The 16,746-nt window shown below is 53.9% G+C and overlaps 1 protein-coding gene across 1 annotated transcript; it reads left to right on the top strand.

Moving 5' to 3' along the window:
- Positions 1-10,477: 10,477 nt before the first annotated feature.
- Positions 10,478-13,996, top strand: Hmx1 (H6 family homeobox 1). Its single transcript, XM_038317372.1, has 2 exons — positions 10,478-10,850; positions 13,081-13,996. The coding sequence occupies exons 1-2, from the start codon at positions 10,478-10,480 to the stop codon at positions 13,704-13,706; spliced, it is 999 nt and encodes a 332-aa protein (XP_038173300.1). The 3' UTR covers positions 13,707-13,996.
- Positions 13,997-16,746: the final 2,750 nt, after the last annotated feature.

Below are 16,746 nucleotides of genomic sequence, written 5' to 3'. Positions count from 1 at the left end.
GGTCAAGGCTTAGGCATGGAGTTCATATCACCACTCCTGATTGATATGTGACAATGAGCAGGGCCATCCCCAAAGACTTCCTGAAGTCTTCCCTCCCATCTACAGGGAGACAAAAGGAGTCCTCTCTACCCCACATAGACAGACATGCATCTTTCCCACCCGGGACACTGATTTGACCAAAAATGATGCCCAATGCTCAGAATCTTGATCAAATCTCCTAACTTGGATTTAATACCCAAGTTGAATTCAGTCAGGGCATCCGATGTTAAATCCCTGTGTGAGCCTTTGTAGTTTAGGACTTCATATCCGTCTTCTGCCCCACAAAGGTGCTGCTGACTACCTCTCACGTGACCCAGCATGCCTTTTCTGCAGGGGGATCACATAGGGCAAAGTCTAAACTTCCAAACAGCCTTCAATCCTGCCCAATCAACTGTCATTGTGTTCAGTGTGGGGTCCCCAAACTGGTGCTCTGGGGTCCAGCAAGCCACTCCTGGCAAGTCCAGTCCTCCAGTCTTGATGTTGGTTTCCTGTTTTAGGAACATTAGACCACAAAGTGAACTAATTTCTACCTTAATGTCCCCAAGAGCTAGTGCAGTGTTTCTCAACCTGTGGATCACAACTCCACAGTGGCCACATATCAGATACCCTGTATATTGGATATTTATATTACAATCCATAACAGTAGCAAAATTGCGTTTATAAAGTGCTGATGAGATAACTTTATGGTTGGGGTCACCACACCATGAGGAACTGTATTAAAGGGCAGTGGACTTAGGAAGTTTGAAAATCACTGAGCTAGAAACTAGAGACTGCCCCTTGCTGGCATTTTCCCCTAATTGCAGACCAAGAAACTGGGTAAGTTTGCTTCCTGAAGCAAGTCTCTGACTGTTGTACTTAAAAGCAAGCCTAAGTGGCGATAAGGATTACCTTGGTGGATAGCAAAGGGACACATTAGCTCACAGGGGCCTGGGACCCTCCATCCTCTTGCTGTGTAAACCATCATGCGTTAGCTGCAAGGAGTCTTTGGGGCTAGGTCCTTTTAATCCCCTCACTTCTCCAAAGAGCGACCATTTCCGTGTACTTGGATATGGTGTGTGGTTAACTATCCACGTGAACTCCTGGGTCCTGTGAAGGACCAGAGCAGTAGCAGTTGGTGACAAGTAACAGGGCAGAAGTGACGTGGCCTGAATCTCCATCTGCAGGAGGAAGATGAAGGCTTCTGCTCTCTCTCCACTGCCCAGTCTTCTGTCTACCTGGGATGCTAGCAGCTGCCTTAGGCTCCACATCCTAGCACCTCAGGCTGTGCTGTAAAACCCCTAGTCCAATAAGGACTGCGGGAATGTGGAGTTTCTGAATCTCACTTTGGCTCCCCGCCAAGGAAGATCTCAAGTCTCTACACATTAGAGACTCTTTAAGATGTCTTGTGTATGGTTCTATACATGTCTAGGAAGGACCGTGGGATGTAAGGACATGCTTATTTCCATAGCTCTAACCAGGAGTTATCGGGTCAATTCCACAAGCCTCCTGCAGGTGGCAACCGTGGGCTCTGGTTCCTCCTTTGGCCTCTCAAAATCCTGGGGGTGACATGGGGGAGGATCAAAATTTGAAGGCTTTCTCCACGGTGTAGAAGTGGGAGGGTTCCAGAGAAGGCGGACTCACGAATGGAGGAGTCTGTCCAGTGGTTTGTGTTTGGAAGGTTCGGACCAAAAACGCTGTTTTGTGTTAGCACATCCTCCCCTGTTCCCAAGAGGGCAATGGTGGATGATTAGGACACTCTTTGTGGACATGTTTATCTAAGAGCCATTAAAGCTACCATCTGTCCCTTCTCTATCTCAGCACTGAGAGCCAGGCTCCATCTCCCAATCTGTCTGCTGTGTTATTTCCCTTTGTTGCGGAGCAAGACACACCATCTTGAATACGAACCGTATTCACTAGCACTTTGTGAGGTGCTGAGGATAGTTGGATGTAAGCTAAAACTCCATCAGTCACTGTGCACAGCAAACACAGTGACCCTTACTGGTTAGAGACCCGACATTTGACACGCTAAGAGAATCCCCCTTCCTGTCCCTGCCAGGTCCTGAAATCACTTTGAAGGGGCTCTAATCAGTCTCCAAATGAGGCATGATGCAATAGCCCTTATCTCAGGTAGCTTCAGGGGCTATGTTATGACTTTGGCTCTTGTGTTGAAGCCTTGGCCCCCAGCTGGTAGGTCTGGACATTGTGGGATGCCTGAACTCCAGACATTGCAGGGAACCTGGATTGTGGGGCTCTGAACTGCATTCATGGTGAATGATGCTATAGGAAGGTGCAGGAGCCCCAAGTGGAGCCTACTTGGAGAAAGCAGGTAGCTGGGGCTGTGTCTTTTTTGTTTGTTTTTGTTTTTATCGAGCTACATATTTTTTCTCTTCTCTCCTCCCTTCCTTTCTCCTCCACTTCTGCCCTCTCCCATAATCCCCACACTCCCAATTTACTCAGGAGATCTTGTCTTTTCTACTTCCCATGTAGACTAGACCCATGTTTAGTCCTCTTTGTTGTCTACATTCTCTGGGATTGTGAATTGTAGGTTGGTTTTTCTTTGCTTTGTGTCTAAAAGTCACTTATGAGTGAGTACATTTTATATTTGTCTTTCTGGGCCTGGGTTACCTCACTCAGTATGATGTTTTCTAGATCCATCCATTTTCTGGGGCAGTGTCTTGCCTTGACCCCCTTCTTTCTCCATCTTTGCATGTGGCTTGGCTGTCAGGAAGTGAGCTCATGCTCCACCTGGTCCACCGTGTCCTTTTGTGGTGTGGTCTCTCTTACCACAGCTCAAAACCAACAGAGCCAGTAGATCATGAGCTGAAACCTTCAATCCCTGAGCCAGAATGAACCCTGTCTCCCTCACCCTGCGCCTCTTGGGTATTTTGTCATAGCACCAAAAGAGGGACAGACATGCTGGCTCTCAGTCCTCTGTATTTTAAAAGAAGGGGTGCTTCAGGCTGGCTAATTCCTAAGGAACTTTCCTTCCATAGCTCTGCAGGCCTGGAACCAAAGACTGGGGTGCCAGCAGGTTCAGGGGCTGGTGCTGGCTGCCCTCTGCCTCTAAGACAGTACCTTCTCAGTGACCTCACTTGGTTGAAGAGTGAAACGCAAACCCATTCTTTCAAGCAGTTTTATGAGGTGCTCTGTGGTGATATTTTGTGCTTTAACAAATGAAGCTTGCCTGAAGATCAGAGTGCGGAGCTAGCCACACTAGAGGCTGGACAGTGCTGGCATACACCTTTAATCCCAGCAGTCGGTAGACAAAAGGGAACCGATTTCTGTGAGTTCAAGGCCACCCTGGGCTACACAAGACTGAATCAGTCTAAAAGAGAAACAGAGCCAAGCAGTGGTGACTCACACCTTTAATCCCAGCACATGGGAGGTGAAGATGGGAAGTGATATAGCTGGGTGGAAAGAGGAATATAAGGTAGGAGGAGACAGGAGCTCAGGGTTCAGTCTGAGGTTTCTGTGGAGACAGGACACCCCATTTGGTCTGAGGATTTCATAGAGGTAAGAGCTAGTGGTTGGCTGTTCTGCTTCTCTTACCCCATATCTGACTCCAGGTTTTTGTTATTAAGACCAACTAGAATTCCAGCAACAGTATCAACATCATTCCTGAGGGCAGATGGATACACGAATGGATGGATGGATGGATGGAGCATAGATACATGATGGTTGATGTATGGCTACCTGGGAGGATGGATGCACGGTGCATGTGCGGACAGTAGATGACTGGTCTATCATCACATCCCTCTCATGGCCTTGTGGGACTCCGAGTACTCACCAGAAACCACTGACCTGTTAGAAGTTGAGGGGAGGAGCTAGTTCCAGACCAATCTCCCACCACCTTGGCCACCAGGAGGGATAATAATTAAGCCTCTAGGTTCTCCCAAGATGGCAGGACTATTGTCAAACCTACCCTGCTCAGATGCCACAGGCATCTTCTCCAGGATGGAGGGCAGAGCTGTCCACATCTGCAGGCTCCCTCATCGCTAATCCAGAAGGTTCCATCTCTGAGTCCTTAGGAAAATTTTCCTGCATCATGACCATCCAGCCCTTTGTTCCAATCTCAAGTCACTTCCAATCAGGGTCACGGGCAGCCCGAGCTGGCTAATGATCCCCTGGGATTTTAATACCTCAGGCAGAAATCTGTGCTCCATTGTGGAAACCAAACCTGTTCCTATTTCGAGGTGCTCCTCACATTAAAACCAGACATCCCACCAGTGTTAAAGTGACCACAGCTGGGGAAGATAGGGATCCAGAGAGCTGTACTAGGCAGGCAGCACCAGGCAGGTTCCAGGAGAAAGGAGACTCCCCCCACCCCCACACCCCGCCGCCAAGAATTCCTCCATCTGGCTGTCTATCATCCTTCTCAGATGATTTCTTCTTGCAGTCTTTTCTCACCCCCTGCACCCCACTCTCCTGACGCCACCTCAGCCACCAGCCCTGGAAGCCTAAAGACCACCTGCAACAGACTTGGGGGGATGTGTTTGGAGTCTCTGCTAATCAGTAGGCAGAGCTGGGACCCAAAATCGTGCATTTCTCGCTGCTCCTAAAAGAATGTCCCCTCTCCAGGGAAACAGCAGGGGAGCCCAGACTCTAACAGTAGATCCCCTCTGGCCTGCTACCCCTGGGGGAAATAAATCAGAAAAGGCGGAGTTAGTTGGAGGTAAAATGAATGGCTCAGTGGAACAGCCAGGAGAGCCTGTGCTGAAGCAGATGGTATTCCGCCCACTTTTCTAGGTTGAAACATTCACTGGTGTCCGATGTTCTCCTGCGCCAAAGGACATAGTCCCAAGCCTGGGCAGGATGAGCACAATTGAGACCCTCAGGGTCTATCTGCTCCTCTGGCGCAGAGCTCCAAAGGTTCCTGAACTAAGGTGGGTCTCAGTGCTGCTGCTTTGGCCATGGCTTTGTCCTGACCAGAGTCTCCACCCAGAGGACATGCTGTCTTCTGCACTGTCTTCCCTCCATCAGGTAGGGCACCTGTTTGTTCCTGGAGTCTCAGCGGGCAGAAAGGCTTTTTTGCAGACCTGGAAAAGGTTCAAGCTACATATGGGCATATATGTGTATGGAGGAGCCAAAAAGGAGAAACTGAGCTGCAGAACTGACAGCCTGCCCCAGCCATAACTATGGCACCAGGACCATAGTCTGCCGAGGACAAAGGCCACCAAGCTGCTAGCACTGCTAGGCAGCCCAGGATCCCAGGGATGTGAATTTTTCCAAGCTCCCTCCCCACCCGTTTCCCTCAGCTCCTTATCCTGGCCCATCTCAGCTTCTTCACCCCAGTTTCTCTTCTACTTCCTCTTCTCCCTCCCCTTCCTTTTCCCCTAACTCCTCTCCATCCCTCCCTTTCTCTTTTAGCCTCCAAGTCCCTAACTGCAGAGAAAACCCCTTTCCTTTTTCCAGTTTTAAAGGGAGACTTTCACAGGGTCATAAGTTGAATAGACTCTTAAATGCAGCCAAGGGCTCAGTCAGTGGAGGACCTGCCTAGCACACAGAAAGGGAGTTTGTTTTGTAGCACCACAGTGGCACCAGACTGAAACACCAGCACTTGGGAAGCAGATGCAGGTAGGGGTGGGAGTGCCCATCAGTTCATGATTGTCCTTTGCAATAAAGTGAGTTAAACAAAGGTTTGTTCAGAATGAGGACTACTCACAGACCTACTCGCTGGATGGTGAGTGTCTTAAGTGTCCTTTGCAGTTGAAGATGCTGAGGTTACCAGTGGCAACCCATGACACTGGAGCCTGGTTCAAATCTGCCAATGCCGAGGATGAGGCTGTATCCTGCTGGCTGTGATGTGGACTCTTGTGTGGCTGTCCAGGAGATCTGACTGCTGACCACCAGGAGCTGAGAGGGTAGCAGCTGGAGAGAAGGCACAGCAGGACCATCTCTGCACGTGTGTCTATAGCTAAAGCTGGCTAGGCCTGGGGAGTGAGTGCCAGCAGCTGCAGTCCTTCACTGCAAGTATTAGGGACAGTGGGCAGCAACTCTTTTGGTCACTTTGACTTTCAGATTACGCTTCCAGTTTTAATAGGTTTGTATCTCTAGTTTAACAGCCCTTAGTGATTCCCCCTTACCTTCCAAATTAAGAACTATACCGTTTAGTTTACCTGACCCGCAAAGGGCCCGCTGATCTTCCTTTCCTAGCAGCTGTCTTTGCAGGACCCACTCTAGCCAAACCAACTCATTCAGCCCCAGGCCTCACTTCTCTTCGTCAGTGGCCAGAGAACCCTTCCCTGGGTAACCAGGAAGTGAGATGAGCCCTGTGCTGGGAAGCGGGGAGGCCTGGAAAGAACACAGCTGTCTGCAGTGGCTTTGAAGTGTTAGCTCTGTGCATCCCGGCATCTATAATAGCAGGGAGGGAGGCACCTAAGCTCCCTCTCCAGGCAGGGAAGGGAGTGACTGCTGCTTCAGGGCGAGTAATCCTGACTACAGCATCTCCCACCTACCCCTCCAACAAAACTGCCTCTCCAGACGTTTCTGTTGAAGAGGGGTGGGGGCTGATCTGCTCCCCTTGCTTCCTCCTGGAACCCTTGACTGATTTCTGCTCCCTCCGCAGAGCAATGATCCCCAGGCTAGATTCTGCCTGGCACTCTGAGGTCCTCGGTAAAGAGGTCCTGCAAGGATCCTTCCACTGCCCCAGATACTGAGAGAAAATGTGTCTGCCCTGGGTGGGGCTGCCTGTCCCTCTAGCTTGCACTTGCTTGTCCAACAATAGCCCACACCTCATGAATTGAAAACCAGCCGCCCAGGAGCCAGGGTCCTGAGTGCCCCAGTGAATGTCTGTGCACTTCAGCCAAGCTTGAGAAATATGCTGCCTGGCTACAGTAATGGAATGGCAAGTTAGCACATAGTGGGTAAAAACGAAATAGCAGGGTAGGGTACAGATCTGCACACGACTCCTTATCACTCCCAACCCCATAAAAGGAATAAAAGGGCTGGGTGTGTGGCTCGGTGGTAGAGGTGTGCCAGGCACACACACACATCTTGAAAGAAGGGACTGGAAAACAAACGAAACACCACATTGTTGGGGTGGGTGTGTAGACACATGGCAGTCAGCCCACTTTACCTACAGATCTCCCATCCTCAGATTCAACCAACCAAAGGCCAAAAATATTTTTTAACGGATTTTATTCCCAGAATCACAAAAAAATAATTCGAAGGCAAACTTGCATCTTTCCTGTGTCAGGCACAGGGTCTTTTATCATGATCCCCTAAATACTGCAGAACGGTGATTCCACAGAACCGGCGTCTCTCTAGGTCTCGCAGCCATCTAGAGACACTTGAAGCACACAGGAGGATGTGGGTACACAAGCTACTGTATTTCTCTTTGGGAAGCAACCAGAGATGGCGGTGCAAGCTTGCAATGCCAACACTAAAGGTTGGGGTGGGGAAGGAGCATTACCTAGAACTCAAGGTCAGTCTGAGCTAATTGGACACCTGTAGATTTTGACATCTGAAGGGGTCCTGGATACAATCCCCCAGGCTCTGAAAAGGAGAAGCTGAGGAAATATACATGGAGTATTGGTTTTTGTCAATCAAAACCCAAGAGCAGGCACCTGTCTTATATAGGGGGAGGGGGGAGGGAAGCAAAAATAAAGTAAAATTTTAGATTTAAAACGGGCATCTTGTAAACTTTTTCCAAATGACAGGTTTGTTGGCAGGAAATGGGCAGTGGCCCTGCGACTGCTTCCTCTGATCTTGGAGCTGCTCCCACAGAGCCAATCGCTCAGATTTAGGGGGCATCTTTGGTGCCAGCCTCTGGGCCAGGCAGGACCCGGGCAGGTTTCCTGCCAGATCCCAGCACACAGGTGAAGTGAGGGGGTAAAAAGCACCAGAACAAAGTGGACAGAGAAACCACAGCCTGGACAAACTGCTGTGTGTCTGAACATGGATGGGTGTGGCTGGGGGGAATAGTCCTCAGGATCTGACCCTGGAAGGCAGGGCCAGTTAGGCTCATCTCTGGGCTCTCCTCCATGTAGACTGAGCTAGTGGGCCCCAGGACTTGGGCGTTCTTGACACGTACACCCTGGTTCCTGACACGTACACACCCTGTTCCTGGGTGGCAACCACCAGCCCACTTGCAGTCTGTAGGGTCCAGGCTCCAGTTGATATGGGTGCCATCCTTGGCCCAAGCCCGTGCCAGGAGAGGTGGGTGCCCATTCCCCACTCCTGATCACAGTCTCTCATTGATCTAGGTTTGAGGAACTGATGTCCTGCCTCCCCAGAGTGATCGGTGGGTCAGCAGCATTGTGCTCGGTTGTAGGCATTAAGCAAGGCAGGTCTCCATTCAAAGCCCACAAAGCTACAGTGGCACTTACGCATGGTTTACCAGCAAGGCGCCAGTCCAAGTGAGGGACACATAACCCTAGAGCAGAGGGAATTACAACCCAGACTCTGAAGAAGTCTTGCCTGGCTCCCCCACTCAAACAGTGCGCAGAGAAATGGAAGCCACAACCCACCCAACAGGCTTGCGGTTTTGCAGGGAGGAAGGTACTACTCATAGGGGAGCCTGAAACTTGTTTACATTGGATGGTACTCCCCACAGCCATGTTTAGTAGGGCTCCCCTCTGGCCTCAGTTTCTTCATAAGTTAAAAACAACTTTCATTGCCCCAGGGTTTGTTCCTGACTCCTATAAACGAATTTGGGTGCTAATGTCTCCCTTCTTCCTTCCACCCAGGTCACTGAGTCTTTCTGAGCCCAGACACCAAAAATGTCGCGCTTGAGGGACTTGGACTCTTCCTGGAGACTTGAGGATCAGAGTCCTCATCTATGAGATGTGGCTGCTTGCTACATCTCCTTCCTGCCTTGCAGAATATGGGTCCAAAATCGAGTCCTCGTGTGCACAAAGCCCACCTCCCGATCAGGTCTCCAGCCAGAGATCCTTCCCAAGAAGGCACACGCAGGCCTTGGGCAGCAGAGGTTACAATAGGGTGCAGGCCCCAAAGGTTGCACAGCCTGGTTGCTCATCCTGCTTCTCATTCTGGGAAAGCTCTGGACTCCATCCAAGCCTGCAGAGCCACTGACCCTGGGACGGAGATGGGGGGGGGATGGACGGGGGACGGGGGACTCTCTTTTCACATTAGTTTTCCCATTTGGAAAAATAGGTGACACTCCCTCTATCGCGCTTGTTTGGAAGATTAAGAAAAGCAGGCGGAAGCTCCAGGCCTGCAATCTCCTTCCTTGAAAGTGGAACACATTTCGTTAGGCACTGGCTGTGGATCCGCACTGAGCGGCTGGATGCGCCTTTCCGTGATAACCCGCGTCCAGTGAAGCGCTGCCCTCAGTGACTGGGCTGTCCCCTGTTCGCGTCGAAAGTGGGTCACGGCTCCGCGGGCCTCAGCGAAGTCTGGGTTACCCTCTGCGGCCTTGCTCCTCAAGCGGGGGAAGACAACTCACTCTGGGTAGGGCAAGAAACAGGGAGAAGGAGGAACTGCCCCACACGACCTCCAGACCCCCACAGTGGCTGGCCGGAAGCTCTCGTCGGCCTGAAAGAGAGCGAGCCGGGCGATGGAGGTGCCAGCCGTAACAGGCTCCAAGTCAACGGGACACCCGGATGCAGGGGGGCCGGGCCCTTTGAGTTTCGATCTCTTTACACATCGAGACTGAGCCCCGGAAACAACAACATTCCATCGCACCGAGATGGCACGGAAAACGTATTTCGTTACGGGTCAGCGTTAAAATATGTCGCGTTTCTACAACCTTGCTTCGACAAAATTCCCGTTTTTAATTACATGCACGGGGTCTTTTAAAAAGTAAAGATTACAGTCCAATCGGCTATAGTTCTTACATGCGTGCGACTACATGGTCACCCCAACACACGAATTCACGCACATACCGTGCGTTCTGCGGGTTCCGACACGCTCTCGGTGGGTGAGTCCAGGCTCTCTTCGGACACGATTGGCCAACCTGGGCCTCACGGCGACTCTGTAACCAATGGTCGTCCTTCCAATAGAAGCCCCGCCCTTCTCCACCCCCTGGCGCCGGTGCGTGGGGGGGGGGAACCGCCGGAATGGATCACGCGGGGTCATCCCCGCGCGACCACCGGGCCCCCTGCCCTGGGTCGCGCCGCTGCCAGCGTGCAGGCTCTGGCCGGGCGGCGTCTTCGGCAGTTGCCTCTCTCAGGGACGCGGCGGTTTCTTGGGGTTGAGCCTGCAGAGCCCGTGCCGCCCCGCCCCCGGCCCCGCCCCTCTCCGCCCCCTTCTCCGCCTCCACCCCGTGAGGCCGGCCGGGGCGGGGACCTGAACCGCTACGAGAAAGGCAAGCGAGGCAGCTGCGGGAACGCTGTCCGCAAGCACCCGCGCCCGCGCTCGGGGTACGGCTTTCCGGGGCCCGCCCGCGCGTGCGCTGGGCAGCCGCTCGCCACGATCTCAGCGAGTCCGGGAAGCGGCTGTGCCCCGGGCACCGGGGACCCCCAGGATCCCACCGTTGCCCGACGGGCCCACGGCCGCGATGCCGGATGAGCTGACCGAACCCGGGCGCGCCACGCCAGCCCGCGCCTCTTCCTTCCTCATCGAGAACCTGCTGGCAGCCGAGGCCAAGGGTGCAGGGCGCGCAACCCAGGGCGATGGCGTCCGCGAAGAGGAGGAAGATGACGAGGACCCCGAGGATGAGGACCCAGAGCAGGCGCGGAGGCAACGGCTGCAGAGGCGGCGACAGCTACGCGCGGGCAGCGGGCCGGGCGGGGATGCGAGGGCGCGGGCGCTGGGCCTCGGGCCCCGGCCACCTCCCGGGCCCGGGCCGCCCTTCGCGCTCGGCTGCGGAGGCACGACGCGGTGGTACCCACGGGCCCACAGCGGCTACGGAGGTGGCCTGAGTCCTGACAGTGAGTGAGGTTGCGGGAAGGAGTGGGCAATGCGCGGGGGCCCTGCTTCCCTCCCCGCCTCCGCGCGCATTCTTTTGGGCTTGGTGAACCGGTAGTCTTCTGTGTACCGGGCCTGGGTGATATGAGAACCCCTTAGAACGCCAGCTTGAGCAGTTTTGGGGGACTAGAGATGGCGGTTCACACTTGGAGGTACTAAGGCGAGGATTAGGGCTGGAGGAAGCGAAATTGCGGACAGGAGAGAGGAGAGTGAAACAGGCCGCGGGAAGACAGGAGAGGGAAAGAGAGAGTCAGTGAAGATGAAAGGGAAATGAGGGGAGAGAAGAGGAGGAGAGACCATGGAGTCAAGCACTAAAATAAAAGGGATGCTGAGCAGAGGATCCTCAGTTATGGGGTTTGGATGGGAGGCCTTCTTCCACAGTAACTGTGCCCCCCAAAGGGTCATGTGCTCTACGGACTGCAGTTAGAGCCTGGCTGGTTGGGCCTGGGCCTCCCTTTGGGTCTTCCCAAGCCCGGGGCTGAGACCGGTGGGAGTGCTCTCCGAAGGGTCCTTTCCACCCCTCTCTTCATTTCTTGCCCCTCCCCCTCCTTGGCCTTTGTTTCCTGTAGAGGGCTCAGAGAATGGGGGTTGGGGGCTCTTCACCCCAGAACCCACTTACCCATCTGGCCCGGTCATCCTGATTCTTCTTCTGTCTCCAGAGGGTCCTTACCTCTCTTTGGACATTCCCCAGAGAAAGACTAGGAAAGATATTTCATTCTCTCCCACCCCAGCCCTCTTTGCCAGCCTCCTTCCAAAAACACACGTGGCTAAAGACTGCCCACTGAGGCTCTGGGAGCCACCTGTGTGTAGGTCCAGGGGCTCTGAAGTAGGAAGTGGCCTGCAACCACTCTCTTCCGTTAGATACCCACCACCTTCCTAGTGTGGAGTCGAGGGCCTGTCTCCCACCCCAGGTCTTGGGTGCCTTCTTTACATAAACCTAAACAGGGCCCTGTAGTGGGGCTGAAATCCAATAAGGAGACTTGCGGGATGCATTTTCTTCCACGTTTGAGTGAGGCCATCCTCACCTGCAGCCCAGTGGTCAGCCCCCACAGAGGTGGCTCCTCCTCATTTCGCACCATGCGGGTTAGGGATCCCTATTCCTGGCAGAGCACGGGAGTCAGATGAGCATTTCATTGCAATCCAGGGACCTCTGAGTGCAGGGGCTTAGGGTGTTTTGTGCCAATGGGGGAGCCCTAGTTCTGGCTACATATGTAACCATCCTGCTATGTGAGTTGTAGTGGGCACCAAGAGAGCACTGAACGTGGGGCCTGGGCAGGGGCACAAGCGGGATCAGCATGCTTCCAAGGACACCAGGCAGAGTTTAGCCAGACACACAAGCCCACCAACGCTGAGGTATAACCTGGGTCAAAACCCACCTTGACCTTGACCTGTCAGAAGGACAGACTGGCCTGAGTTAGTTCCGTGAGCCTGGAGGTCTAGAAGAGTACCAGGGACTCATGTGAAGTGCTGTAATCTGGTGACATCCCTTGTCATCCAGAGCTTGGTACTTGGAACATGAGTCCAGAGGGTCTCTGTGAACAGGAGCCCCCAGGGAACGGGTAGATGTTTGATGCAAGGTAGGGATATTGTGGTCCGCAGAACAGCTTTCCTCGGGTGCTCCCTTGGAGTAGGTTCGCTGCTGCAGAAGGTCTGCCTCTGAGGGTGTCTGGGTCAGGGTTGTGCCAATGTCACCCCAGCAGAGTTTTCGGGAGATGTGCATTCGTTTCTCCTAAGAGCTGTTTCCCTGGTGTCTGCCTCCTTGAATGATGGGGAGGCCTTGGTCCCTAGCTGCCAGCTTGTATGTCAGTTTCTGTGTGTACATAACTCTGAAGGACATCAGGTCTTTTTGTTCTGAGCCTCTACGATTGTGTGAGGCCTGGGATACAGCTGAGCCAGGAGCAAGTGGTCAGCTTGCCTTTTGAATTAGCCTTTTTCTTTCTCTTTCTGTCCTCCTCTGGGTGTATGTTGCCACGTGTTTGCCTGTGGCCCTGGTCTTGGGCTTCACCTTCTGCCTTTGCCTCTGCCACTTCCCCAACCCACAAGTGTAAGGTGCCCCAAACCCTGCTCAGGAAATTTTACCCAGCTTATGGCATTTGGCTGTGGAGAATTTGAAGGAGGGAGGAAGTCAGTCTCAGTGACTCCTTCTAGGGCAGACACTTAGAATCTACCACTATGCCCGTTTCTCCCCTGCAGCAAGCGACCGGGACTCTCCGGAGGCCTGCGAGGAGATGGGTCGCGCAGAGAGTTCGTGGCCGCGGTGTCCCGGGCCGGGAGCCTTGCCGCGGGAGGCGACGACGCAGGGCCAAGCGGCCGGCGGGGAGGAGGCGGCGGAGCTGGCAGAGGCCCCGGCGGCAGTGGCGGCTGCAGCAGGGGAGGCGCGCGGTGGCCGCAAGAAGAAGACGCGCACGGTTTTCTCGCGCAGCCAGGTCTTCCAACTCGAGTCCACCTTCGACCTGAAGCGCTACCTGAGCAGCGCGGAGCGGGCAGGCCTCGCCGCCTCGCTGCAGCTCACCGAGACGCAGGTCAAGATCTGGTTCCAGAACCGTCGCAACAAGTGGAAGCGGCAGCTGGCGGCGGAGCTGGAGGCGGCCAGCTTGTCCCCTCCGAGCGCGCAGCGTCTGGTCCGCGTGCCGGTGCTCTACCATGAGAGTCCCCCGGCGGCCGCAGGGCCCGCGCTACCCTTTCCGCTGGCACCGCCCGCACCCGCTCCGCCGCCCCCGCTGCTCGGTTTCTCGGGCGCGCTGGCTTACCCGCTGGCTGCCTTCCCCGCTGCTGCCTCGGTGCCCTTCCTGCGCGCGCAGATGCCGGGGCTGGTGTGAGCCCGCGCCCTCAGTGCAGGCGCACCTCGCACTACCTTGGGCTGACATCTCTGTGGGCAGCCGCTCCAGAGTGTACCAGGCAGCGGCAGCGGGAGACTCGCAGCCAGCTACAGGGCTGGAGCCCGGCTCGGAGGCAAGCGGCAATGCGACAACTCTGGCCGGCACTGAGTGCTGAGCAGATTCGGGCAAACGGACACTTGGAACGGGCTGGCCACGGAACCGCATGGTGACTGTCCCCGAGGCACCCTGCTCCTAACTACAAATGGCCCCTTCTCCCAGGAACTTAGACAGCAGGGTCCTCTTCGAGGGGACAGCGCAGAGAGCCGCGGGCCTTGGGACATTTCATCTTGGGCCTCTCTTCCGAAGAGGGCTTCTCTGGGCGGCTTTGGTTCTCTTGGCTGGGCGAAGACTTTTTTTTTTTCTGTGATGACTCTACTTCTTTGCATATGGAATAAAAAGGGACGTTTTCTGGATGGACTCGCTGCTGTGTGGTCGCTGGGCAGAGACTCTTCTGGTAGCAGGCCTGAGTGAGTGGGTGCTTCCCTCCGTAAGCTGGCCAGGGACTTGGGAAGGCTGTCCTGGGTAGGTGGGTGGGGCAGGCTGGAGCCACACTCCAGGTCTATGGTCCTCAGTTTTACTCTCCTTCTGACAGGGAGGCCCGCTGGACCTCCATGGAAGGCATGAAGGTCCAAGAGGGAGGAGTAGCGATGTAAAGATGGCAGTGTGTTCTAGAGTTCTGGGGACTGAAACCAAAAGGGACAGGCAGATGAAGGTAGGACTCTCTCTGACTACCTCATGAGTCTGTGTCCACTGCCCTTACCCGCTCTTGCCGTAGACAGCAGGTTCTGTATAGAAATTCTTTGAACCAAAACAAACTTCTGGTTTTCCAGCAAGGTGCTGAGGTACCTTCTCCTGCCTTTTCTGGTTTATCTGTATCCTCTGGCAGTCTAGACCACCAGGGTCATCTGTCTTCATTGTCCCCAAGCTGACTGCCCCTACCTACAGGTGGGCCCTGCTGTGTGAAGAGGGGTACTTTTTTGGTGTGCTTTTGAGCCTAACTGGGAGAGGGCTTTCCAAGTTTGAAGGGGTCACTTCACTCTCAGTTAGTAGGGGACCCTGGACCTGTCTTCATCCCTACTTCACCTGAAAGTAGACATCCCACAGTTGAGATGACCAGCCTGGGGTGACCACAGTGGCGCCAGACAGCCTAGGAGAAGACGCCAGGGGCATGTTTTCTCACTCCCACCCAAGTCCAAAGAGCTGGTTTCCATTATGGAGATCCGGTAGTAGTGCTCCATGGAGCACCTCCCCTCTTTCCCTCCTCTGCTGGGCTCAGTTCTCATGCCCTGAGGATATGGTTGTTTTGAGACTCTAGTGGAAGGAACATTGGTCCTTGACCAACAGTCCCATCTCTAGGACAGTCTTTCCCATTAGTTGGTCCTTCAGGGTTCTGAGCCTGGGCTCTCTCTCTACCCCTGGGTACCCCAAACTGCTTTGCCAGGAGTAAAGGCAGCTTTGTCTGGGAGAAACTATAATACACTTCAATGAACTAGGCGTTTTCAAAGGCTTTGGACCCTGGTCAAACAGGGTACATGGTGTCCTCAAACAAAACAAGCAGGGCTACCTCTCCCTCTTGCTCTCACTTCTCCACTGTGCCTTCATCAGATTTCGGTGTCCAGTTCATCAGACTTCTGATGCTGTTATGTTGCTCTCAGGACAATCTCTGCGTACCCTGGAAAGCTAGGGGCACTTTGTAGACCCTAGCACAGCCCAGGTTCCTGCAGCAGCAATGGCCTCTTTGACGCTTGTCCTGTATATACAAATGGGTCTTCCCATGGCACCCCTCAATCCCACACATCCTACATGCTGTGCTCCAGGTGGGAATGCTAGTCTCACTGTCAAGGAGTCAGGGGGCTCAGATCACTGGCCATTCTCCTCAGCCCTTTCAAAATGCATAGTTAAACCCAGGACAATCCTTGTGAAACCTTGTTATTCCAGTTACTATCTGGTGCCTTGGGCTGAGGTCGCATGCTGACCATAGAGCATCTCTGAGCCCCTCAGCAGCAAATGTGTTATCAGAATTCCTTACCAAGCCACAGTAAAATGCCCTAGGTGAGTCACCTGCCACATGTGGCCACAAGGGACAGGATCCTATGGGCACCACCTGCAATGGAACCTCACTACAACCACCGGGGAAGGAGCTGAGCCAGCTGTGCCAAGCAGGACCTATGATGCTGGAGAACTATATTTTTTGAAGTATATATTTTTGGGGCAGGAGAGCTGTCCTCCCTAACCCTCCTCCTCCTCCCACCCCCACCAGCCTTCTAGGGAAGTCTTGGGGTCCCTCAGCGAGGAAGTGGTGTCTCCTGGGCCTAGGAACAGGACCTGGTGATGCACAGGGCAGTTCCTCAACTGGTTCAGTCTAGCAGCTTCAGGCAAAGTCATCATGTCCCATAAGTGTCCACCAGGTTCTGGGATACATGGTAGGAAGGCAGCCCTAAACAGAACTGATTCAAATGTAACACACAACATTCAAGCCCTTGACGTTCAGGGCCTAGAACGTGCCAGGACCAGCTGGGGGCCTTAGTGAGTCCTGATCCTGGTGTTGATTGCAGGCACACCTCATTGCATTGACTGTTGCCGGCCAAAGATGAATGGGTTTGATCCGTCTCTGCCAGGTGAGCCTCCTCACTGGCTCCCTGTCCAGTCTCACTCAATGCTAAGTGAGGTCCAGCTGCAACCACCCTGAAATACGGGATCACCTGTCTCAAGGGAGTCAAATACAAGAGCTGAGAGTGGACCTTCTCCTTCTGGCAAGAGGCGTTCACTGGCAAGTCCTCTTCGAGGCCTCAGTTCCCCGATGTCCTAAGCCATTTGGCGTGTAACTCGTACCCTCTCTTGGTATTCTCTTTGTGAAAACAACGGCGCCCATCCTCGGACGGGGCATGCACATTTACCAGTCAGTCAGGAATATTCTTAGTTCAACTGAGTTTCTACCAGGAGTCTGGAAGCAGCCCTAGGCTAGCCCATCTCTCTAGAT

The sequence above is a fragment of the Arvicola amphibius genome, chromosome 1, assembly GCF_903992535.2.
Source record: "Arvicola amphibius chromosome 1, mArvAmp1.2, whole genome shotgun sequence".
Classification (NCBI taxonomy): Eukaryota; Metazoa; Chordata; class Mammalia; order Rodentia; family Cricetidae; genus Arvicola; species Arvicola amphibius.
Note: the sequence above shows the minus strand (reverse complement) of the source record. Positions and strands in the feature narration are given on the sequence as shown.